General features: G+C 49.0%; 1 protein-coding gene across 1 annotated transcript in view; it reads right to left on the minus strand.

The window, feature by feature from the left end:
• The window catches only part of UBE2H (ubiquitin conjugating enzyme E2 H), a 93,512-nt gene that overhangs the window by 34,859 nt on the left and 33,950 nt on the right, over positions 1–24,703 (minus strand). Inside the window, exon 2 of the mRNA XM_082256598.1 lies at positions 665–741. Within this exon, the coding sequence (XP_082112724.1) occupies positions 665–741 (77 nt within the window). The remainder of the gene's footprint in view (positions 1–664; positions 742–24,703) is intronic.

The raw sequence follows: 24,703 nt of genomic DNA on the forward strand, positions 1-24,703 counted from the left end.
TTGTTACAAAAAGTGCCAGAAAAGGTCTGGTCTACAAACGGTTAATACACATATATGGCGTCTAGTGTATCAAAGTCAGTCCGGATAGATCCAGCTGTTTGCTGCAAGGCTGGCTCTGTTCTTATCCTGGCTGTAAGTATACAAGTCCGCTACCATAGCAGATTCTTCCAAGTACCATAGCACTGCGCAGCAGGATGGCAGCCAACATGCTGGTCAGGAAGGTTTCTAGAAGGCTGAATTGACCCCGTGGAGTCACATTACGGTGGGAGGTCAGGTGGAGTGCAAATATGGGGTGGTGCTCCTCGCACTCGACTGCAATTAACCAAACAATGCCAAGTCAATATCTATACTGACAGTCAAGTGGCAGCTGTTCTTGGGTTCAGCTTTCTCCAACTTTCCCACAATGTGGCTCTGAGTGAATGTCTTTAAATAAAGTTTTGAGAAGTGAATGACTACTGTCCCTTTATAGACGCTGGGATCAACCCTAGAATGGTGGAAGCAATACAAGCTATCTAAGGTCATATTACATAAACGCCAAGGAGGCTGTCATGTGTGCAGCCTTTAGAACCTAGATAACACCTAAACCGTGACTTCACCTAGTTTTGTATTTCGCCATAAACGGAAATGTATACAAAACATGCAGAATAACAGAGGTAATACTTACTTCCTTGTGGTCCATAAAACTTCACTATAAATTCATTTAGTCCTCCTAGGATTGTGACTTCATGTTTGCTTTCAATACTAAAAGGACTGAGTTAAGAAATATAAACTACGAGTTTCAACAATCTTATACAGCTATAAAAAAACAAAAACAACAATATATGAGCAAAAGGCTGAAATGGGCATACCACACAATTATTTATTTTAATACAATCATCATGCAGAGTTTTTTTTTTTCTCAAACTTCTTTTTGATTAAGAACTTTATTAACAAAATCTTCCATTTATAATTTTAGGCTCTGGTTACTCTGCATTGTAAACTCAAGCCTGCTGCTGAGGGAGAACTGATCCTACTAAGTGCCGGTTCACATTTATGCGTGAATATACAGCGTGTTCCCGCATCACCCGCCATATGCGATATGCTGGGGGGTGTCAATTGAAGGTTAACAACACCCCCAGATAAGATTGCATATCGCAGTGCGATCTGTAAGTTAGCACAGAATCGGATCGCACTAGTGTGAACCACCATGCAATCAGATTCTGCTGCGGACCAATAAAAGGGTCCTGTGCGTCTTTTAGTGCGATTGCGGTGCGAATTCAGCCATACAAACTGTATGGCTGAATTTGCACCGCACAGAGATCGCATGTAATTTTAGAAGCAGTGCGCTCCGAATTACATGCGATCTCTGATCGCACTAATGTGAACCGGCACCGGTGCATCTAAGCCCTTAAACAAAAGTTTAAACACAAGCATTTCACACAAGTGGCCTGATCGCGTTCACCTGTCAGGTTTTTTTTTTTTTTTCAGGCGGACCCCCCATTGTTCTGTATGGAGCAGCGGGTGTAAAAATAGACATGTGTCAGTTTACACCCACCGATATCCAATCCAATACGCTAAAAACAGATGGATAGGGATCTGTTCCCAATCTGTTGAGCAGGCTGAAATGGATGGTGGTCCGTTTACATCAGACTGCCCATAGCGGAGAGCGGGATGTGTGTGTCTACTAAGCATTAGCAGAGGGGACACAGCCCAGCCATCCACCTGCTCAGCAGACCAGATTCCCCACTGAGCAGGCGGTCTCCTGGAGGTTTCCGCCCCACGCCGAAGGAGCATAACAATGCAAATTACCAGTCCTTATATAAAAAAGGTGGCTGCATTGGTTTTATTTCAGGTTTTTTTACATTTTTCACCTGGTGATTCTGCCAGTAGCACACTTCCAGTCATAGGATGACAATGCTCACTTTATTGAAGAGCAGCTGTGTCATTGATCAATGAGGGAGGTGTTTTGTAGTCCTCACAATTACGGTCTTGCTTTTCCTTTAAGGCCCAATTCACATGAATTGGGCGGTTTGCAATTAGTAGAGGGAGACCCAGCGTGGCCTTTTCACCGATTAGCTGCATGCAGAACTGTATTTGCAGCCGCTCGCATGTAATCACCCATGCAGAGATTATCCGTGGATGAACGCCTATGGACACAGACACGAATGAGTTGTAGTCCAAGTAAAAGAACAGGGAAGGCTAAAATAGGTCTCTCTGAGATAATGCCGACAGAGCGCAGCACACCTCTGAATTGTAGGTATTATATACGATTTATATAGTATTTTTTGTACTACTACTAATAAAATGATTTTAATGCTATGTTTAACAGACCAAAAAGGAGCAAATGAGCGTTTAATCACTGGACATTAAACTATTAACATTCTTAAAAAGTAGTAAAATACTTTAAAGAGGTTGTATACCCTCCCCTATACCCAGTGAAGTGAACAACCTCAGATGATACACAGATGAAACAAATCTCCCTACATACGTTTTACATGTTTATCTGTCGTCTTCCCCTTTCTACACTCTTTGGAAAGTGCAGATCGTGTTAATCTTTTTTTTCTGTTTCAGCAGCACATAGGGGTGGGTGTGGAGTCTGGGCTTACACTGTGTGAGAGCTGATTGGAGGAAAGGGACATACCTCCCTCCACACAGGCAGAGCAACAAAGGAACCTGCAGAGCTGTATTGTGAATAGACAAGGTCTCTGTTTATCTACCTCTAAGTCACCTTCCTGGAACATGTTTTCAGCTGCGATCTCATGTGTTGGAGAACTTGTCAGAAGTGACTTTGCTGATAACAGAGGAATGGAGCAGCAGAAAGATGCAGCTCTTAGAGCTTTGGCGAGATAAGTAGACACTAAAGATTAGAGATTGACCGATTATCGGCAAAGCCGATATATCGAGGGCCGATATGTACTTTCCCCGATATATCGGAATCGGCCTTTTGATTTACCGATATTGCTGAAAAGTGCATGTACCGGGGTGATGCCTGCAGCTAGAGGCATCACCCCGGTACCGGTGTCCATAGCCGGCGGTCGGCTGTCTTGTAATGACAACCGATGTGGCTGAGAAGCCGATTGGCTATCATTCCAAGGAGCGGGAGGGGACATAGCCCCCCTTCCGTCGCCTTCCGCGGCTCGCCCCGGTCTCCCGCCCCACCGGGAGACCCGGAAATCCTACCTTCACCGCTGCCGTCTGACCGGGTCTCCATTTCTTTGAATTCAGCGCCGCCGAGTACCGGGAAGTGATGTCATAACATGACATCACTTCCGGGTACTAGCGGCGCCAAATTCAAAAACTTACAGCATTCAAAAACAGCCAAACTTGGCGTTTTGAATGCTTTTAAGTGCAGAGGAAGGGTTTGGGGTATTTTAGACCCCCAGATCCCTCCACCACAGTACCTGTAGACAATTTTTTTTTTTTTATAATATCTGAAAATATCGGCCAATATCGATATCCGATGACTAAAAGAATCGGTATCGGCGGTAAAAAACTATATCAGTCGATCACTACTACAGATATATAGAAAACAAGAGAAGAGCACACCGACCTAGTGCAATATCACAAGACATTTACTGAGAGATTAAAAAAGACATGCCATAAATTATACTCACAAACGTATGCTAAAAAGGTAAAGCATAAGAAAGATTTTTTTGCAATCCAGAGACCTCCAGAAAAAAAAAAAAAGTGCTTTTTGGTAAAGCAGGACTACTGGAAGGCATCCTTGGTGATGGGCTGACACGTTTCAAGGGAGAAAATTTTTGGTCCAAAAGAACTTAGTATGATTTTCGTATAGTGTGTACACAACTTACGACAGCTGATCACACCTTTTCGTACGAAAATTTTTCTCGTACGGGAACAGAACAAACAATTTCAGTTTAATGAGTACTGTTTTTGTACAAGAAAAATCAGAAAAGACTGCACATAATCAGAAAAACAAAAAAAAAAGCCTTGTCGTACGAGAATTTTCATACAAATTTTCGTTTGTTTCAATTTGCTGTGAAAGGAGGAAAATTGGATGATTGTTCGCCTAATATTCTTATAGTGTGTACCCCACCTGACACTAATACAGTGATCAGTGCTAAAAATATGCACTGTCAGTGTACGGACACTGGCTGGGAAGGGGTTAACATCAGGGGTGATCAAAGGGTTAACCGTGTTCCTACCCAGTGTTTGTGTACTGTGTGAGGTACTTTTACTAAGGAAAGACACAGATCCTTGTCCCTGCTTTGCAGGAGCACAGGATCCATGTCTTTCCTACTGACAGAATAGCAATCTACCTTGTTTACACAGGCAGACTGGCGTTCTGCCTCTGTAAATGATCAAGTCCATTGTAACATTGCAAGCTTCAGGCGGCGTGCATTTACACCCGCTACCTGGACGTGTAGGATCATGTTTATTTACACGAGATCCGATGCACAGCAGCTGCCCTGTAGCAGTAAAACTGCCAGCGAGCAGTCGTGAAGTGGCTAAATAAGGTATGCAACGAAAAAAAAGGCTATTAGCATGTTGAGGATAATAGGGGAAGAAGCAGTGAAGGCAAAATATAACCAGATTCAGCTTTAACCGCAAGAAAGAAAAAAAAATAGGATATTGAGGGACTACAAAAAAGGTATGAAGGAAGGAGCCACAATTTCGATAGATTAACAACCCCTCCTGAAGAGGCTACACCTCGTCATTCTACATTTGGGAATATGCTGGGTATGCAACCAAAAATGGTGATTCAACATACAGTGGTTATAGAAGAGAATCACCCCCTTAAAAACAATCGAATTTTGTTGCTTTGCAACCTGAAATGAAGGCAGACAGTTTTTGTTTTATCCAGCTGTATTTATTTACTCAGTGTATCTTCTAACATCCAAGTGAAAGCTTTAATAGCAACATGTCAAAAAAATAAAAACAGACTCAATGATTTGGAAAAAGGTTCAACCCCTTGTGTCAGTATTTTGTTGAACCACCTTTTGCTTTAATTACAGCCTTTATGTCCCCACTAACTTTGCACATCTAGACTTTGAAATATTTGCCCACTCTTCTTTGTAGAACTGCTTAAGTTAAATTTAATGACCGTTTGTGGACTGCAATCTTCAAGTCATTCCACAGATTTTCAATGGGGTTTAGGTTTGAGGTCTGACTAGGCCATGCAAGGACATTCGCCTTTTTCTCCTTCAACCACTGTGTGGTCATTTTTGCTGTGTGCTTTGGGTAATTGACATGTTGGAAGGTAAACCATCTTCCCATTGAAAACTTTCTGGCAGAGGGCAACAGATTTTCCTCAAGAATTTGACAGTATTTTGCACCATGCATTTTTTCCTTCAATCCTGACACGTGATTCAGTCCCTGCTGCAGAGAAACACCTCCATAACAGATTACTACTTCCATGCTTTAATGTAGGAAAGGTGTTAATTGGGTGGTGAGCTGTCTTGGATTTCCTCCAAATATATTGTTCAGTGTTGAGGCAAAATAATTCAATTTTATTTTCATCTGACCATAACACCGCTATCCATGTGGTCTAAAAATCTTCAAGGTGCGTTTTGGCAAAGCTCAGGTGTAACTGCATGCGGCCTTTCTTTAGGAGTGGCTTTTTTCTTGCAACCCTCCCATGGCCAGTCCGGCGCCACCAGAATCACCAACGTCGGTTCCGATGCCAACCTGCGAAGGAACCTGGACAACTGAATCGGAGGAAAGGCATACATCAGACGATACTGATGCCAAGGTGCCACCAGCACATCCGAGGCGTCCGCCAGCGGATTGCGCGTTCTGGCCACAAACCTTTTCACTTTGTTGTTTCGTCTAGACGCGAACAGATCCACATCCGGGGATCCCCATTTCGCACACAGCAATTGAAAGACCTCCGGGTGTAGGGACCGTTCCCCCTGATCCAGGATCTGGCGGCTCAGATAATTGGCCTGCCAATTCTCCACACCCGGAATGTGAACTGCCGAAATCGCCAGGACATGAGTCTTGGCCCAAGACAGAATGCAGGTCACTTCCCGGGCCGCCCGGGCACTCCTGGTGCCTCCTTGGTGGTTTATGTAAGCCACCGCGGTGGCATTGTCCGTCTGTACCCGTACAGGGCGGCCCCGAAGCTGATCCGACCACTGGAATAGACACAGTATGATCGCTCTCAATTCCAATATGTTGATCGGAAGGGAGGACTCCTCCTCCGACCAAGTGCCCTGGGCAGACAGGTTGCTCAGGACGCCACCCCAGCCAGACAGGCTGGCATCCGTGGTAATTACTGTCCACAGTAACGGCCGGAAGGAGTTTCGGGACTGAAGCCACCACAGAAGATCCATTCTGGTCTGGTGACTCAGACACTCTCAGGTCCAAGGACTGAGGCAGTCTGTCCCACCTGGTCAGGATCTCCGCTTGGAGAGATCGTGTGTGAAACTGAGCAAATGGTATCGCCTCGAAGGCTGACACCATCAACCCCCAGGGACCGCATACAGGTCCGGAGTGACGAGGATTCGTTGTCCCTGAGGGACCCGATCTCGGTCTGCAGGATCCGGAGCTTGTCCTCCGGCAGAAACCCCTTTGCTTGAGCAGAGTCCAGAACCATTCCCAAATAGAGGAGATGAACCGAAGGAGACCATGTCGACTTCTTAACGTTGATGGTCCAACCGAACTCCTGAAGCGTCTGTACCGTGGTTGACAGATCGCGCAACAGACTCTGGCTGGCACTCGATCTTAACAGATCGTCCAGATATCCCAGGACCGAAATGCCTTGTGCCTGCAACAGGCGCCAACACTTTGGTAAAAACCCTTGGAGCCGAAGCGAGACCAATGGGCAACGCCACGAACTGATAGTGCTCCTCCGCGATAGCGAATCGGAGGTACCTCTGATGGCCCTCGAAAATGGGGATGTGCAGATATGCATCCTTCAGGTCGATGGAAGCCATGAATGCTCCCGGGCTCAGGGAGGCCACCACCGAACGGAGAGACTGCATCCGAAACTTGCCCTCCTTTCTGGGCACAGTGAACAGATTAGAGTAGAACCCCCGAAATCTGTCCCGATGAGGCACCGGGACGATCACCCCCTGGGCAAGGAGATCCTGCAACGCTCGACGCAGTTCTCGCAAACGCTCTGGGGTCAAATGAAGATTTGAGGGAAAGAATCTGTTTGCAGGCCGCAAAAGGAATTCGATCTTGTACCATGATCGAATGATTTCCTGAACCCACCTGAATTCGGAGCAGCCAAGGTTGGAGGAAACCACGCAAACGTCCCCCCATCCCTGAAACGGGTGAGGGCATCCCTTCAGGCAGAGGCGGACTGAGCCGCCGCACCGGCGTGGCCGGATTTCTGTTTTCCCGCCCAGGGCTTTCTCTGGCCACCTTGGCCCTTGAAAGGTTTACCCTTGTTCTGTGTCTTGAAGGCAAGAAAGGACCCCTGATTTGGTTTGAAGGCAGGACACCGCTTACCGCAAAAAGACTTGTTCTTCGGATTCTAGAGCAGCAGAGTGCTCTTGCCCCCAGTGACTCCCTTAACCAAAGTATCCCGGGCCTCATCAAAAAGGCGAGACCCCGCATAAGGAAAATCAGCCACCGTTTTCCGTGATGTCTGGTCAGCCGACCAGCTCTTCAACCAGATCAGTCGACGGTTAAGCACCGCGACACTAGACAGGCGCGCAGCCAAAGGGGCCTCATTCAAGGCCGCATCGCACAAACACATGACCCCTTGATGAATTTGGTCCACCATCTCCAGCGTAGCAGGGGGTGCAGAATCAGTCACGAGAGTGCGTCTAAGCACCTTAGTCCAATCCGCCACCGCCTGAGCCACCATGACAGAGGCGAAAATAGGTTTTAGCATGGAACCTGCCACCATGTAAGCATGGTGGGCAAGGGATTCCAACCTCCTGTCCGTAGGATCCCGGAACACCGGGGAATCTTCAGTGGGAACCAGGGTAGCCTTGTTCAATACGGCCACAGTGTGATCCACTGGGGAGCCACACACCAGCGCGAATCCGTCGGAGACGCAAAGGGGTAAAGCAGTTGAAACCGTTTAGGCACCGTGAAGGGGCGTTTCAAGCTGCGCCATTGTTCATTCACCGTGTGATGAAACTCAGCGGGGCAGGGAAAAACCTGCGCTTTCTTGCGGGTTCTATGTGTACCAAAAGAGGACACAATGCCCGGAGGATTGGGCTCATCCTCTAAACGTAGTGTTTCCTTTACGGAAAGAATCAGCGCATCCATTGCTGCGCATTCTTCAGGTATCCAGGGGGAGAATCATCTACCCCCTCCACCTCCCCCTCAGACTCTTGCGGGTCTTGAGAAGAGCGAGACCCTGAAAGGGGCACGCCACCTACAGCAACCACATCACCTTCTGAATCAGAAGAGAAAGAGATCCTAGACCTTTTCCTAGCAGCCTGTTCAGTCATCAGTACCTCCATGTTGGACACCAAAGTTGCCACCACAGCAGCCAAATTAGTCAGGGCAGGGGATTCAGAAGAACTGAAGTCCCCCACCAAGGCTGGAGGGAATTTGCTGTCCTGAGATTCCATTGAAGAAAAAAAAAGACATTTTGCAAATAAAAATCATAAAAAAAGATTAGAAGGCTGAGACTGTAGCCCCAGCACAGGGAAGCCTATCTACTCCTAAGCTAGGCAGAAGACAAACTGAGTTGGGATGGCTTACTGCAGGGGGGTATTGACCAGTGGGACAGCTCCCATGGGTGTGTCTATGTTAATGCTTTTGTTTTAACAAGTCTTATGCCTAGCTATTCCTGTGGAGAGGAAGTCAATACCCATTGGTGAAGAATGTATGAGTGGGCGGCGACTGTCGGAGGACGTAAGAGAAATGTGATTTTAAAGGGGTGATCCTTTTCTATACCCACTGTATGTGACTATCTTCTCACTACAGTACTGAAAAACAGTGATGCGAACAGACATGTGGAATGTTGTGATTATCTAACAGTACATATAATGGTCGCAGCACACTACTTGCTGCGCAATTTCCAGTTATTCATTAAACAAAGGAATTAAAATATTCCCCCCCTGATCAAGTACAAAGAAGAAGAAAAAAAAAAAACACGAAAATGACAGGGCACCAAAAAGATTTCTTATATTTCTGGAGCAGCTAACACACAACGTGCACCGAGGACACATCCTGCCCAGACAGAGAACAATATCCCAACTACCATAACAGGAAGATACCTTGGGAAACCTAAGTCCCATGTTTTGTACCCTGAAGGCCGACTGAATTAATTTCATCCTCAAATTCAGAAATAAAGAAATAGCTGGGAAGAGAAAATCGAGGATCCCACAGCGCATTAAGAGTCCACATCACCTGACAACCCATGACGTTCAGTTTCTTTCCTGGAGTGTAGATTTTTAATGCAACAACCTATTGTAGGATTTTAATAGTGAATACTTAGCTGACTGGGACCCTGTAGATCTTGGCTGGAGCGAGCAGGATGCCAGTTCTGCTACATGCCAGGTTTTAAATGACTGCATTAGACGCATGCAGACATACAATTATCATGAAGCCACGCACATAATGTGCTGTTACACACACAGGAATTACTATTCCCAAAAAGAAAAATCTGTTCCAGGAATCTGTTCTGCCGTCATTACACATGACAGCTTGTATTTGCTACTACAAGACATACAACATCATCTAAAAATACAACAACATGACAGAACATTAACTCTTAGCACTACAGTAATTCAAAACCCCATTAAATTGCTTGTGAAAAAAAAAAAAAAAAAATCCTGGCCCCGTCCTTAATCACTAGGCTTCCGGAGAACGAAAAAAACATATGCATGTTTAGATATAAACACATATCCACACACTTGCTATATTTAAGGCCTAAGCACAGCCAAAAATCAAGAAAAAGGATGATCAGCACAAGGGACATGACTTACAGACAGTATGTGTCGTTCTGGGTGTTGATTCCTCCCTGTAGTAGTACTCCATACTGTCCATCCACATCCCTTATCTTCTGGGGCAGCGGGTTTTAATACAACTAATCAGCTGTCACAGGCTCTCATCAAGAAAGCTTGACTATACCCACCCTTTCTGCCCAGCTCCTCCATTCAAAGAAGTCGTACTACAGAGTTTTTGCATAGAATCCCATCAATGAATGGAGGTGGCAGACCTAGCAATTGTCTGTACTCTATTCTTAGAAGTTGTAGTACAGCTTCTGTGAATGGGGTAGTTGGGTGGAAAGGGCAGGCAGAGTCAGACTCTTGATTAGAGCTTGTGACTGCCCGATAGTTCTATTATCCCCATCACACAAGAAGATTACCGAGGCAGTGGTAAAAGGGAAAAAGACCAAAAAAATCAGTTTCTCTTACTTGATCCAGTGATGTGCATGAGGGCCCAGGCTCTCCAGGATCCCTCCCTCCTCATTGGCAGACTGTAGTGGTAGCCATTTGCCCTTAGTACTGTCAATCACAGGCCAGTGAGCCAATGAGGAGTGAGGGCCAGGCTGTAAGTGTGAGAATGAACACACAGAGCAGTGGCTCAGGAGTTAGCCTGCTCAGGTGCCCCCATAGCAAGCTGCTTTCTATGGGGGCACTCAGCGGAAGGGAGGAGTCAGGAGCATCTGCAGGGGATCCAAGAAGTGGAGGATTAGGGCTGCACAGAGCAGATATGCATGACATGTTTAAAAAGGACTAAAAATTAGTATTATATATATACATACATACATACATACACCTTTGTCTTTATATTTGTTAAAAAAAAAGGAAGCTCTGTCACTGAAAAATATAAAATTAATTTTATTACAGTGTTGCATGGCCCAGTAACTGTCAAACTATTATAGCACTTAAAAAGGCCTGATAATGAATGGGTTAATACAGGCTAGTACTCAAGTGGTTAAATGACTGGCACTACCTGTACAAAAAGCCTTTGGATTTCAATACATCATAACCGCCCAGTGTCACCTGGATGCCAAAGCCTGTGAACCCAGATGTGCAAAGTTAAGAGCTATAGGAGATATTGCAGGAGATAAAAGCAGAGGAAAGCTGGCGAATGAACATGAACTTTGCTGCTATTTGGGCCATGAGTTTCATTTAAAGTATAACTAAAGGGTAAACTTTTTATTTTTTTATTTGGGATAAAATGGAGAGGAATTTGAACACCTGTCAGTGCCCTCTTTAGAGAGATTAATCCTCTCTATTTTCTGGTGATCTGGGGGTATTTCCTCCATTTACAGGGATTTCCTTTCACTTCCTGTTTGATTATGGGCCAGGAAGTGAAGAGAAAATCTCTGCAATGGAACAGAGATGGTGAGGAAAAAAAAAAAAAAAAACGGAATTTTTGTAAAATCTTACCTGTAAAATTCCTTTCTCTGAGCCCTCCGACAGTCGCCGCCTCCTCTAAGTCATCACTATTGGGTATTGTCCACCTATCCGTAGGAATAGCTAGGCATATAGACTTCGTCAAAAGACAAAAGGCATTAGCATATACACACCCACGGGGGCTGTCCCATATGGTCAATACCCCCCCCCTGCATCACCACTCCCAACTCAGTTTGGTAGCATAGCAGTAGGTAATAAGAACCCCAAAAGAGGGGCGGGGGCGGCGACTGTCGGAGGACTCAGAGAAAGGAATTTTACAGGTAAGATTTTACAAAAATTCAGTTTTCTCTTACGTCCTCCGACAGTCGCCGCCTCCTCCAAGTCATCACTATTGGGATGTCCCAAAGCAGTATAGACATGAGGGGTGGGAGACAACCGTAGAAAAGGCAACGCAGTACCCACATCAGAGAAAGGAATCTTACATGCACCGTAAGAACCAACTGGGCAACAGAAAAAAACAATGCTCAACAGGAGCAACAGCCCAGGAAGCAAATGCCAACAGCCAGGGACCCAGAGAAAAAAATGCAAGGGTCCAACATGGCACAGCCGCACCGAGAACTTTGCGGCCAAAAGAAGCATCAGCTGATGCCAGAACGTCTACTTTGTAGAACTTGGAAAAAGTGTGCACCGACGACCAAGTCGCCGCCTTGCACGCCTGGGTCACCGAGGCCCGATGCCAACAGGCCCAGGAAGTACTCAAAGACCTGGTAGAGTGCACCTTAACAGGGAAGGGCGGAACCCGTTCCTTCAAGGCATAGGCCTGCTCAATGGTCTGTCTGATCCACTTGGCAATAGTCGCTGCCATGCCCTTCCGAGGTCCCTCAGGAAGGACAAAGAGAGAGTCCGCCTTCCGAAAGGATTCCGTAGACTTCAGGTAAACCTTGATCGCCCTGACAACATCCAAGGAATGCAAAGCAATCTCCTTTGGATGCTTAGGCTTTGTACAAAGCGAAGGCAAGACAATTTCCTCATTAAGGTGGAACTCAGTGATCACCTTGGGAAGAAAGGACGGGGGTGTTCTCAACACCACCTTATCCTTGTGAATTATCAAGTAAGGGGAGCGGCAAGACAACGCCGCCAGCTCCGACACTGCGAGCCGAAGTGATCGCCACAAGAAAAGCAACCTTTTTCGACAGCAGAGGCAACGATATCTCCCTGATATTTTCAAAAGGAGCACGCTGCAACGCGGACAGGACCAAGTTCAAGTCCCATGGAGGTAAAGGCTCCTTCCTAGGAGGAGCCAAATGTCGCACACCCTGAATGAATGTGCGCACCAAGGAATGAGACGCCACAGGGCGTTGGAAAAGGACCGCCAGTGCTGACACCTGGCCCTTTATAGTGGCCAGCGCCAGGCGCTGATCCACTCCAGACTGGAGGAAAGCCAAGATTCTCGACACCGAGTAAGAACGATGGGAAAACCCCCTGGACTCACACCAGGTGAAGTAGGCTTTCCAGGTACGGTAATAGATCTTACCAGAGGAAGATTTCCTAGCCTTGATCAGGGTAGGGATAACCTAAGATAGACCCTTGTCCTTCAAGACCTGGGTCTCAACAGCCAGGCCGTTAAAGCCAGCGACTGTAAAGCAGGATGGAAGATCGGACCCTGAGACAGGAGATCTTCCCGCAGAGGCAGACGCCACGGAGGCGCCACCGCCAGGTGAACAACGTCGGCGTACCAAGACCGGCGAGGCCAGTCCGGCGCCACCAGAATCACCATGCGCGGTTCCGAGACCAATCTGCGAAGGAACCAGGATAGTAACTGAATCGGAGGAAAGGCGTACATCAGACGATACTGATGCCAAGGGGCCACCAAAGCATCCGAGGCAGCCGCCAACGGGTCGCGCGTTCTTGCCACGAACCTTTCCACCTTTCGGTTTAGCCGGGATGCAAACAGATCCACGTCTGGGGATCCCCACTTCGCACACAGCATCTGAAAGACCACCGGGTGTAGGGACCATTCCCCCTGGTCCAGGGTCAGGCGGCTCAGATAGTCTGCCTGCCAATTCTCCACACCCGGAATGTGAACTGCCGAAATCGCCGGGACATGAGTCTCGGCCCAAGACAGGATGTCGGTCACCTACCGGGCCGCTCGAGCACTCCTGGTGCCCCCCTTGTGGTTGATGTAAGCCACCGCGGTGGCTTTGTCCGTCTGTACGCGAACAGGCAGGCCCTGGAGACGGTCCGACCACTGGAAGAGACAGAGTTTTATCGCTCATAGTTCCAGCACATTTATCGGGAGGGAGGATTCCTCCTCCGACCAAGTGCCCTGGGCAGACAGGGTGCCCAGGACTCCACCCCAGCCCGACAGGCTGGCATCCGTGGTAATCACTGTCCACACCAACGGGCGGAAGGACTTGCCTTCCGCCACCGACGTGGACTGGATCCACCACAGAAGAGCCAATCTGGTCCGGCGACTCAAGGAGACCTCCAGATCCAAGGACTGAGGAAGTCTGTCCCACCTGGCCAGGATCTCCGTCTGGAGAGCCCGTGTGTGGAACTGGGCAAAGGGAATTGCCTCGAAGGCCGACACCATCAAACCCAGGCCCCGCATGCAGGCCCTGAGTGACGAGGACGGATTGTCCCTGAGGGATCGGATTTCGTCCCGCAAAGTCCGGAGCTTGTCCTCCGGCAAGAATACCTTTGCCTGAGCAGAGTCCAGAACCATTCCCAGATAGGGAAGGCGAAGCGACGGAGACAACGCTGATTTTTGAACGTTGATGGTCCACCCGAACTCCTGGAGCGTCTGTACCATGATGGACAGATCGCGCACAAGTTCCTGACTGGCACGCAATCTCAGAAGCAGATCGCCCAGGTACCCCAGGACCGCAATGCCCTGGGCCCGCAGCAGGCCCAGAACCGGTGCCAACACCTTGGTAAACACCCTGGGTGCCAAAGCGAGACTGAACGGTAACGCCACAAACTGGTAGCGGGCCTCCGCGATAGCGAACCGAAGGTACCGCTGAAGACCCTCGAAAATGGGGATGTGCAGGTACGCATCCTTCAGATCTATCGAAGCCAGGAATTCTCCTGGACTCAAGGAGGCCACAACCGACCGGAGAGACTCCATTCGAAACTTCCGAACACGCACGAAGCGGTTCAGCGCTTTTAGGTCCAGAATGGGACGCACTTTGCCCTCCTTCCTGGGCACAGTGAACAGATTCAAATAAAACCCCCGAAACCTGTCCCGATGAGGCACCGGGACAATCATCCCCTGAGCAAGCATGTCCTGCACCGCTTGATGCAAGTCCTGCAGACGCCCCGGAAGCAGCTGGAGATTGGAGGGAAAGAATCTGTCCGCTGGCCTGGAAAGGAATTCGATCTTGTAACCTGATCGAACGATTTCCTGGACCCACCTGTCCGAGATCCGGAGCAGCCAAGGTTGGAGGAAACCGCGCAAACGTCCCCCCACCCCAGAAATGGTTGAGGGCGCCCCTTCAGGCAGAGGCGGAGTGTCCCGCCGAACCGGCTGACGCCCTTCACCAGGGTATCCAACGCCTCGCTAAAAAGGCGAGAGCCAGCATAGGGAAAATCAGCAACAGTTTTCCGTGAGGACTGGTCGGCCGACCAGCTCTTCAGCCATATCAGTCGCCGGTTAAGTACCGTGACACTCAAGAGGCGAGCCACCAAGGGGGCCTCATTTAGGGCTGCATCACACAGATACATGACTCCTTGATGGATCTGGTCCACCATTTCCAGTCGTGCAGGCGGCACGTCATCGGACACTAGGTTGCTTCTAAGCACCTTAATCCAATCAGCCACCGCCTGAGCCACCATAACAGACGCGAAAACGGTTTTGAGCAACGAACCCGCCACCGTATAGGAATGGCAGGCTAGAGACTCCAACCGCCGGTCCGTGGGATCCCGGAAAACCGGGGTATCCTCAGTAGGAACCAAGGTAGCCTTGTTCAGCACGGCCACAGTGTGATCTACCTGTGGAGGCACACACCATCGCGATTCCGTAGCCGGCGCAAAAGGATAAAGCAATTTGAACCGACTAGGTACCAGGAATGGACGTTTTAACGTGCGCCACATTTCATTAACAGTGTAATGGAATTCCGCTGGGCAGGGAAAAACCTGCGCAGACTTGCGGGTCCTGTGCGTCCCAAATGAGGACACAACGCCCGGAGGACAGGGCTCATCCTCTAAATGTAAGGTTTCCTTAACAGAAACAATCAACTCATCCATGGTCGCCCGTTCTTCGGGTGACCCTGGGGAGGAAGTATCAACACCCTCCACCTCAGCCTCCCCCTCAGACCCCGGGGGGTCCAAGGATGAGCGGGACCCTAAAAAGGGCACGCTTGCAGCAGCAGCAGCATCTATATCCCCATCTGAATCAGAAGAGAGAGACAGCCTTGGCCATTTTCTCGCAGCCCGTTCAGACATCAGCATTTCCATATTTGCCACTAAAGTCGCAACCACAGCAGCCAGATCAGGTCGCAGTGGGGCCACAGGAGAACTGGGGCCCCCCACCAAAGCAGGAGGAAACTTGCTTTCCTGAGAATCCATGGCTCAAGATAATAAAAAACGACAGTGCAATAAAGTAATGTACTGTCCCCTTAAATAGCGCTGCAGAGTGCGCAGCCCACCGCTACTGTCACAGCTATGAAGACCCCCAAAAAGGAGAAAGAAACTGAGCCAGAAGCAGTATGCAGAAGAAGACAGAGCTAAACTGCAGAGCCCGCAGATCGTTGCTACCTGTGCCTGTGCTGTCTGAGAGGAAGAGGAAATGCTGCTGGAGGGGGCTGGCCATAAGCCAGACCCCAGGGAAAAATGGCTGCCCCATAGGGATGCATAGGAGGCTACGCCAAGATGGCCGCCGACATGCGGCTGAGCCGATCGTTCCACCGCCCACAAAATGGCGGCGGATGGCGCCAAAATGAGCTGTATCCTTGCCCCAGAGGGGCTATACGCTTGTGCATAGTAAAAAACATGGCAGACCGCGCAATTTTTCCCCCGCAGCGGTCGCCGCACAACACACAAGTCTGTACCCCCAAACATGCACCTAAGGTGACACTGGGACAGGGACCCCCGGCAAACATTCAGATCTGCACACAGCAAACCCCGCAGGGATTGCACAGGGAGTCACACAGGCAGAGACATGGGGACACACAGCAACACAGACTGCCACCCCAGGCAGAGGCCCCACACAGAAAGTACTTACCTGTACCCGATGGCGTGGGGGAACCTCTATGCACGGATAAACCTCTGTCCTCATCTGACAGGGAGTGCCGTGAGCCAGGGACATGACGCTGCAGTATCGCAGACAAGTCATGGGAGGTAGCCACCTCACGGCTGCATCCCTGCAGCGAACAGGGATGGGTCGTTCTTAATGCCAGGGCGAACCATAGCTGAACGCTCGATGGCGGGCTGGGGGTCCATCCGACCCTCTGTGCCCTGGAGAACCAGGGCGGCCAGTCCGAATCCCAGCACCGCATGATCCCTCTTCATCCGAAGAATAAACTAACACTAGAGCTGGTAAAATAAACAGCTAGTAAAGTGAGAGAAAAAAAACTGACATTTAAAAGAAAATCAAATAAAAGATTTAGGAAGGCTGAGACTGAAGCCCCAGCACAATGTAGCCTGACTATTCCTAAGCTAGGCAAACTAAAACTGAGTTGGGAGTGGTGATGCAGGGGGGGTATTGACCAGATGGGACAGCCCCCGTGGGTGTGTATATGCTAATGCCTTTTGTCTTTTGACTAAGTCTATATGCCTAGCTATTCCTACGGATAGGTGGACAATACCCAATAGTGATGACCTAGAGGAGGCGGCGACTGTCGGAGGACGTAAGAGAAAAAGTGAGGGGTTATAAGCCTCCTTTACGCTACCCAAGATGGAAAAAAAAAAAAAAAGATTTGCCTATAGTTCTACTTTAATCTTTGAGGGGCACATTGTTCTTGCAGCAGTAGTAAAGTGTTAAAATCACTAGACTGATATTTACTTGTACCATTTGCCATGGCTCATGGCTTTTACCTACTATTACCATATGAATGGCGACCAGAGGATTGAAAGCTCATAGCTGCAACAGCAACTACAGAGGGAGCATGTACTGGAAACCCCGGACACGTCTGTACCTGCAGTGGGACAGGGCACATCAAATCAACGGCGTTTCAAGACACAGACTGCCAGAAAAGTAAGCAGAAATGCTTTTTACAAGGCTGTAGCGACAGGATCACTTTATCATAACGTTTTCTTTTATATTTAGTACTAATTGGTGTGTGCACGTGATGATTTCAGTATAATCACTTGCCATCCCCACACTATAGTTTTACTGCCACAGTGAGGGCCAGCTTTGCAGAATGACATCGATATACACGTGATCCTGCATTTCTGGGTAGTGTGCGTCCGCGCCTGCCCAGCTTTGCTGTCACTGGCTCCAGCACATGCCAATCAGCTGTTCCTGGCCAATGATTTAAGGCCAGGACCCACCCATCGAAACACAAAGTGCTCTTCTGACAGTGGCGATGTGCCGTCTTTTGTTTCCCTGCAAAGCAAACATTGCTTAGTAAAATCAGTACACATTACACAAAGTAAACATTGTTAGGAACACATTCAACCCTTTGATCGCCCCAGATATTTAACCCCTTCCCAGCCAGTGTCAATGAAAATCATTAGCACAGATCACTGTATTAGTGTCACTGGAGAGGTCAGTGGCAGTTAGTTCTCACAGAGTGTCAGATTACCTGCCGTCCTGCTTTAATATATATATATACACACACACACACACACATATATACAAATATGCACAGAGGCGTAACTACAACCTTCAGGGCCCAGGTCCAAGAAACCATGAAGGGTCCTTCCCTTCAAGCCTGGGGCTCTTCCCACTAATCCTGGGGCCCTTTACTCTTGTTGCGGGGCCCTTTCACAAGTTCTGCAGTGGGCCCCCTTCCTGCCATCTTGGGGCCTCCCCACGGTGGTGGAATTGCCATCCTGGAAGTTCACCCACTGGTGTCAGTAGTTTTTGTTTTTTGGTATTTTAATAGAATTATTTTTCATCATTTTATTTTATTTTTTTTACAATGTCAGTGACTATGACTGTCTATTCAGAAAAGGAAGGAGCTGGTAAATTACATATTTACCAACCCCTTCCTGGTTCTCAGGAGTAAAAAGGAGGACAGTGATTTCTCTACATGCTGCCCACGTCGCCCCTCCTATCCAGTTGTACAGGGTAGCCGCACAGGCCCCCTGGAGCTTGGGGCCCGGTTGCAATTGCAAACCCTGAAGTTACGCCCCTGTGTATATCTCTATCTCTATATAGATATAGAAGTTTTGTAAATGTTAGAACTTTCACGCAAACCAATATACACACACTTATTGGGATTTTTTTTTTTTACCAGGCAGGTAGCAGAATACATTTTGGCCCAAATTTATGAAGAAATTTGATCTTTAAAATTTTTTATTAAATAGGCTTTAAAAAAAATGACAGAAAAAAATGTTTCTTTCTAAATGCATTTTTACATTCATAGCACAAAAAGAAAGCCATTTGTGGGAGAAAGTTCTAGAAATTTTGTTTGAGTATAGCATTGCATGACCGTGCAATCGCCAGTTAACCACTTTACCACCGGAGGATTTTGCTGCCTTACGTCCAGGCCACTTTTTGCGATTCGGCGCTGTGCGAATTTAACTAACAATTGCGCGGTCGTGCGACGCCGTACCCAAACAAAAATTACGTCCTTTTTTTCCCCACAAACAGAGCTTTTTTTTGGTGGTATTTGACCACCTGTGCGCTTTTTACTTTTTGTGCTATAAACAAAAAAAGAGCGTTTATTTTGAAAAAATAACTATTTTTAACATTTTTTTTATATGAAATTCCCCCCCAAAAAAATGTAAAAATCAAATTTTTTTAAAATTTTTGGCCAATTTGTTTTCTGCTACCTATGTTTGGTAAAAAAAATCACGATAAGCGTATTTTGATTGGTTTGCGCAAAAGTTATTGCGTTTACTAACTACAGGAAAGATTTCTGTCATTTTTGGTGTTTTTTTTTTTTTAACGCGTAATGGCGGCGATCTGCGTTTTTTTTTGCGGGACTGCGACATTGCGGCGGACAGATCGGACCCTTGACTGACATTTTTGACACTTTTGGGGGTACCAGTGACATTACTGCAGTAATCAGTGCTATAAATATGCACTGTTACTGTAAAAATGACACTGGCAGGGAAGGGGTTAGTTTTATTGGAGAGGGAGGGGTTAATGTATGCCTGGTGCTTACTGACGTGTGGGGGGGGAGGTGACTATGTGACACAAGGACAGATCGGATGTGCAGCTATGCTGAACACTCCGATCTGTCGCTCCGTCACTTAGGAGATCCGCCCGCTCTGTTTACACAAGCGGGCGGATCTCCTCACTCGATTCCCTGACGATCGGGGAAGAGCGGCGGCGATCGCTGCTCCTCCCCTGGCCTGACTCCCGCTGTGACTGAAAACAGCGGGAGCGCGCCTCCGGCGGCGCGCGAGCGCCGCCTACAGGGGGAGGAGTCCAGCGACGTAGGTCTACGTCGCTGGACGGGAACGAGCCACATTGCTGCAGTAGCAGCAATGTGACTGGAGGTAAAGTGGTTAAAGTAGCAAAAAACTTGCCTGGACATGAAAGGGGTGAAATCTTACAGCGCTGCAGTGGGTACGTTTTTATAAAAATAGAATTTTTGTAAGAACTTAACGTCAAATTCTTTTCTCTGAGTCTTCTGACAGTGGCCGCCCACTCATACAGTCTTCACTTATGGTATTGGTCTTATCCACAGGAGTAAGCTAGGCAGAAGATTGTTAGAAACATTCACAAAACTTTGCATAGACACACCTACAGGGGGTTGTCCCTCTGGTCCAATACCCCCGGCTAGCCTCATTCCCAATTCAGTTTGGTAGCAAGCAGTAGATAGTCCATGAACCCCAAAAGTGGGGTGGGGGGCAGCGACTGTCAGAGGACTCAGAAAATAATTTTACGGTAAGTTCTTACAAAAATTCTATTTTCTCTTACGTTCTCTGACAGTCGCCACCCACTCATACAGTTTTCACTTATGGGATGTCCCAAAGCAGTGAAGACATGAGGGGTTGGAAACGCAACAAACGAACGTACGTAAGAAGCACCCAAGGTCAGATAAAAGAACCGTATCTGAACCAGAAAGGTAACCCACTGGGTAACAGGAAAGCTCAACCAGAGTGAAGAAACCCAGGAAGGCAAAATAACCAAGGGGGAAAAAAACCCCAACAGGAGGGGACTGGCTAAAAACACCATGCCCAAGTACTGCTGCACTCAAAACTTTGCGGCCAAAAGGAGGCAACTGCCGATGCCTACACATCAAATTTGGTAAAGGCATGCACGCCCGGGACACCGACCCCTGATGGCGAAAGGCCCAAGACGCACCCACCGCTCGAAAGAGTGCGCCACAACAGGGAAGGGCGGAACCCGCTTCATAAGCGCAGAAGCCTGGACAACCGTCCGTGTCTGAACCCTTCGGAAGGGTATGACTGCGTCTGCGGCAACCATTTCGGAGTTCCCTCAGGAAGGACAAAAAGAGAATCTGACTTTCTGAAGGATTCGGTAGACAACAGGTAAACCCTGATCGCCCTGACAACATCCAAACAACGCAAAGCAAACTCCTTAGGATGCTTAAGATTCGCACACAGCAAAGGTAAAACAATGTCCTCATGGAGATGGACTTCAGACACCACCTTCGGAAGGAAGGATTGACGAGGTCGCAAGACCATATTATCCCTATGAACCACCAGGTAAGGGGAGCGGCAAGATAGGGCCGCCAACCCCGACATTCTGCGAGCAGATGTGATCGCCACCAAAGGCGACTTTACGTGACAGCGCAGGCAGAGGAATCTCCCTGATGTTCTCAAAGGGGGGACGTTGCAAAACGGGCAGAACTAAATTCAAGTCCCAAGGGGGAAAGGGTGCCCTCCGAGGGGGGCCAGATGAGTTACCCCTTGAATAAAGATGCAGATCAAGGAAATTGACGCCAAGGGGCGCTGGAAAAGAATGGCCAGCACAGATAGCTGACCCTTAATAGTGGTCAGCGCAAGACGTTGGTCCACACCGGATTGCAGGAAGGCTAACACCCTCGCCACCAAAAAAGGAGCGAGGATAGAAAGCCCGTGATTTGCACCAGGTGAAGTAAGCCTTCCAGGTACGATAAATCTTACCGGACGAGGCCTTCCTAGCTCTAAGCAAGGTAGGAATGACATCCGACCAGAGACCTCGATCTCCCAATACCTGGCTTCTAACAGCCACGCCGTCAAAGCCAGCGACTGTAAAGCAGGATGGAAGATCAGCCCCTGAGTCAACAGATCGTCTCGTAAGGAGAGCCGCCAGGGAGGCTCGATGACCATTTGCATGATGACCGCGTACCAAGACAGGCGCGGCCAGTCCGGGCCCCCAGGACCACCAACCTAGGTTCCGAAACCAACCTGCGAAGGAACAGTGACAACAACTGGATCGGGGGGGGGGGGGGGGACAAATCAGGCGATACTGATTCCAAGGCACCACCAGTGCGTCCGAGGCGGCTGCCAGAGAATCGCGTGCTCTTGCCACGAACCTTCCCACCTTGTTGTTTAGAGGATGCGCAAACAGATCCACGTCCGGGGATCCCCATCGCGCACACAGCATCTGAAACCCCTCTGGGTGTAGGGACCATTTCCTCTGGTCCGGGGTCTGGCGACCCAGATAGTCGGCCTGCCAGTTTTACACACCCGGAATGTGAACTGCCGAAAGCGTCTCGGCCCAAGACAGAATCTCGGCCACTTCCTTGGCCGCCTGGGCACTCCTGGTGCCCCCTTGGTGATTGATGTACGCCACCGCAGTGGTGTTGTCTGATCGCTTTCAGTTCCAAGACATATCGGTAGGGAGGATTCCTCCTCCAACCAAGTGCCCTGGGAAGACAATTTGCCCAGAACGCCACCCCTGCCCAACAGGCTGGCGTCCATTCCATAACAGCCGGAGACTGGAGCCACCACAGAAGGTGCGCTCTGACCCGGTGACTCAAGATATCCTCCTTTCCAAGGACTGAGGATGCCTGTCCCAAATGGCTAGGATCTCCGCTTGGAGAGATTGCGTGTTGAACTGTGCAAATGGCATTGCCTCGAAGGCTGACACCATCAAACCTAGGGACCGCATGCAGGTCCTGAGTGATGAGGATTCGTTGTCCCTGATCTCGTTCTGCAGAGTCCGGAGTTTGTCCTCCAGCAGGAAACTCTCGCATGGGCGGAGTCCAGGACCATTCCCAGGTAAGGGAGACGGACAGAAGGGGACAATGTCGACTTCTGAAAGATGATGGCCCACCCGAACTCCTGGAGCGTCTGAACCGTGGTTGACAGATTGCGCAACAGAGTTGGACTGGAACTCCACCTTAACAGGCGATCGTCCGGATAACCGAGGATTGCGATCCCCTGCGCCCGCAACAGGGCCATAACAGGAGCCAAAAGTTTGGTAAACACCCTTGGAGCCAAAGCAAGACCAAAAGGTAACGCCACGAACTGATAGTGCTCCTCCGCAATTGCGAATCGGAGGTACTTCTGATGACCCTCGAGTATAGGGATGTGTAGATATGCTTTGAGGTTGATTGAAGCCAGGAAATCTCCCGGGCTCAGAGAGACCACCACTGATCGGAGGGATTTCATACGGAATTTTTGAACCCGCACAAAGCGGTGTAGAAACTTTAGGTCCAGAATTGGACGCACCTTGCCCTCCTTTCTGGGCACCGTGAACGGATTCGAGTAAAACCCCCAAAACCTGTCCCGATGTGGCACCGGGACGATCACCCCCTGGGCGAGGAGATCCTGAACCGCCCGTTGGAGATCTTGGAAACTATCTGGGGCAAATGAAGATTTGAGGGAAAGAATCTGTCCTTTGGGCATGATCGAAATTCGATCCTGTACCCCGACCGAATGAGTTCCTGAACCCATCTGTCCTAAATTCTGGTCAGCCAAGGTTCGGGAAAACAGCGCAGACGTCCCCCCCACCCCTGAAAACGGGTGAGGGCACCCCATCGGGTTGAGGCGGACGGGGCTGCCGTACCAGAGTGGGCGGCGTTAAGACTTGCCCGCCCAAGGCTTTTTCTGGCCACCAGAGACCTTGAAGGATTTGCCCTTGTCCTGTGCCTTAAAGGCACGAAAAGGACCCCTGGTTGGGTTTAAAGGAAGGGCCCCGCTTACCACGGAAAAAAACTTACCCTTGGACACATGGGGCAGCAGAGTGCTTTTACCCCCAGTGACCCCCTTAACAAACTCGTCCAGGGAGTCCCCAAAAAGGCGATTCCCTGCATAAGGGATGTCAGACACCAGCGCTACAGCCACACAAGGCGACGGATTATCACTGAAACGTGAGACTAAAGGGGGCCTCATCCAATGCCGCATCACACAGGCATAAAAAAAGCCTGAATACTATGGTCCACCATCTCCAAAGTAGCAGGCACCATCAAGGAACCTGCCACCATATAGGAGTGGCGGGCAAGAGATTCCAACCGCCTATCCGCCGGGTCTCTGGGCACCGGATAATCCTCCGTGGGCATCAGAGTGGCTTTGTGTAACCTGGATACCGTGTGGTCCACATTAGGGGCCACTGTCCAGTGCGAATCTCATCGGAGACGCAAAAGGATAACTGCACTGAAACCGCTTAGGTACCACAAGGTTGCGCTTTAAATCGCGCGATAGCACGGTCACCGTTTCGTGAAACTTCAGCGGGACAGGGAAATACCCGAGTCGCTTCTGGGTTCTGCGGGTCCCAAAGGAAGACCACTTACCTGGCGGGTGGGGCTCATCCTCTAAATGTAGCGTATCCTTACAAGAACTAATGAGCGCAGACATTGCAGCGCTTTCACTGGCCGACCCAGAGGGAGAGACCTCCCCCTCTTCCACCTCCCCCTCGACTGAGAGGACTGAGACCCCACAGGGGGGGTCACTGTCCATGGCAACCATATCTAGCTCTGAATCAGAAGATTAAGAAAAAACCCGGGCAACAGGATCACTTTAGACGCTTAAAGTCGCAAGTGCAGCAGTAAGGAAGCCTATTGCAGAGGATTCAGGCGTATCTGAACCCTCCACCAGAGCTGGGGGGAATTTGCTGTCCTGGGACTCCATAAACACACTTAAAAATTTTATGGCACTGGCCCTTTAAATCAGTGACAGCGGCGGATTCCACCGCAATGAGGACTAGCCTGTGTTGCTAAATACCAAATAAAATAACTGCCAGCCAGGTATTATCCCAAAAAAACAGCATAAAACTGCATAAAAGCCCCCCAGAAGTGCAGCTGTACAATACCAGCGCTTGTAGCTCGATCCGACTGCCTGAAGAAAGGAAATGACCTCACGCCGCTAGAGGCCAAAATAGAACTGAGCTAAGGAAAAATGGTTGCCAATGTAATTCTATGGGGAGGCTCCGGGAAAATGGCCGCCGAGCACATGAACAATTACATTGCCCACACTAA

This window comes from Pelophylax lessonae, assembly GCF_965119305.1.
Source record: "Pelophylax lessonae genome assembly, chromosome: 4".
Classification (NCBI taxonomy): Eukaryota; Metazoa; Chordata; class Amphibia; order Anura; family Ranidae; genus Pelophylax; species Pelophylax lessonae.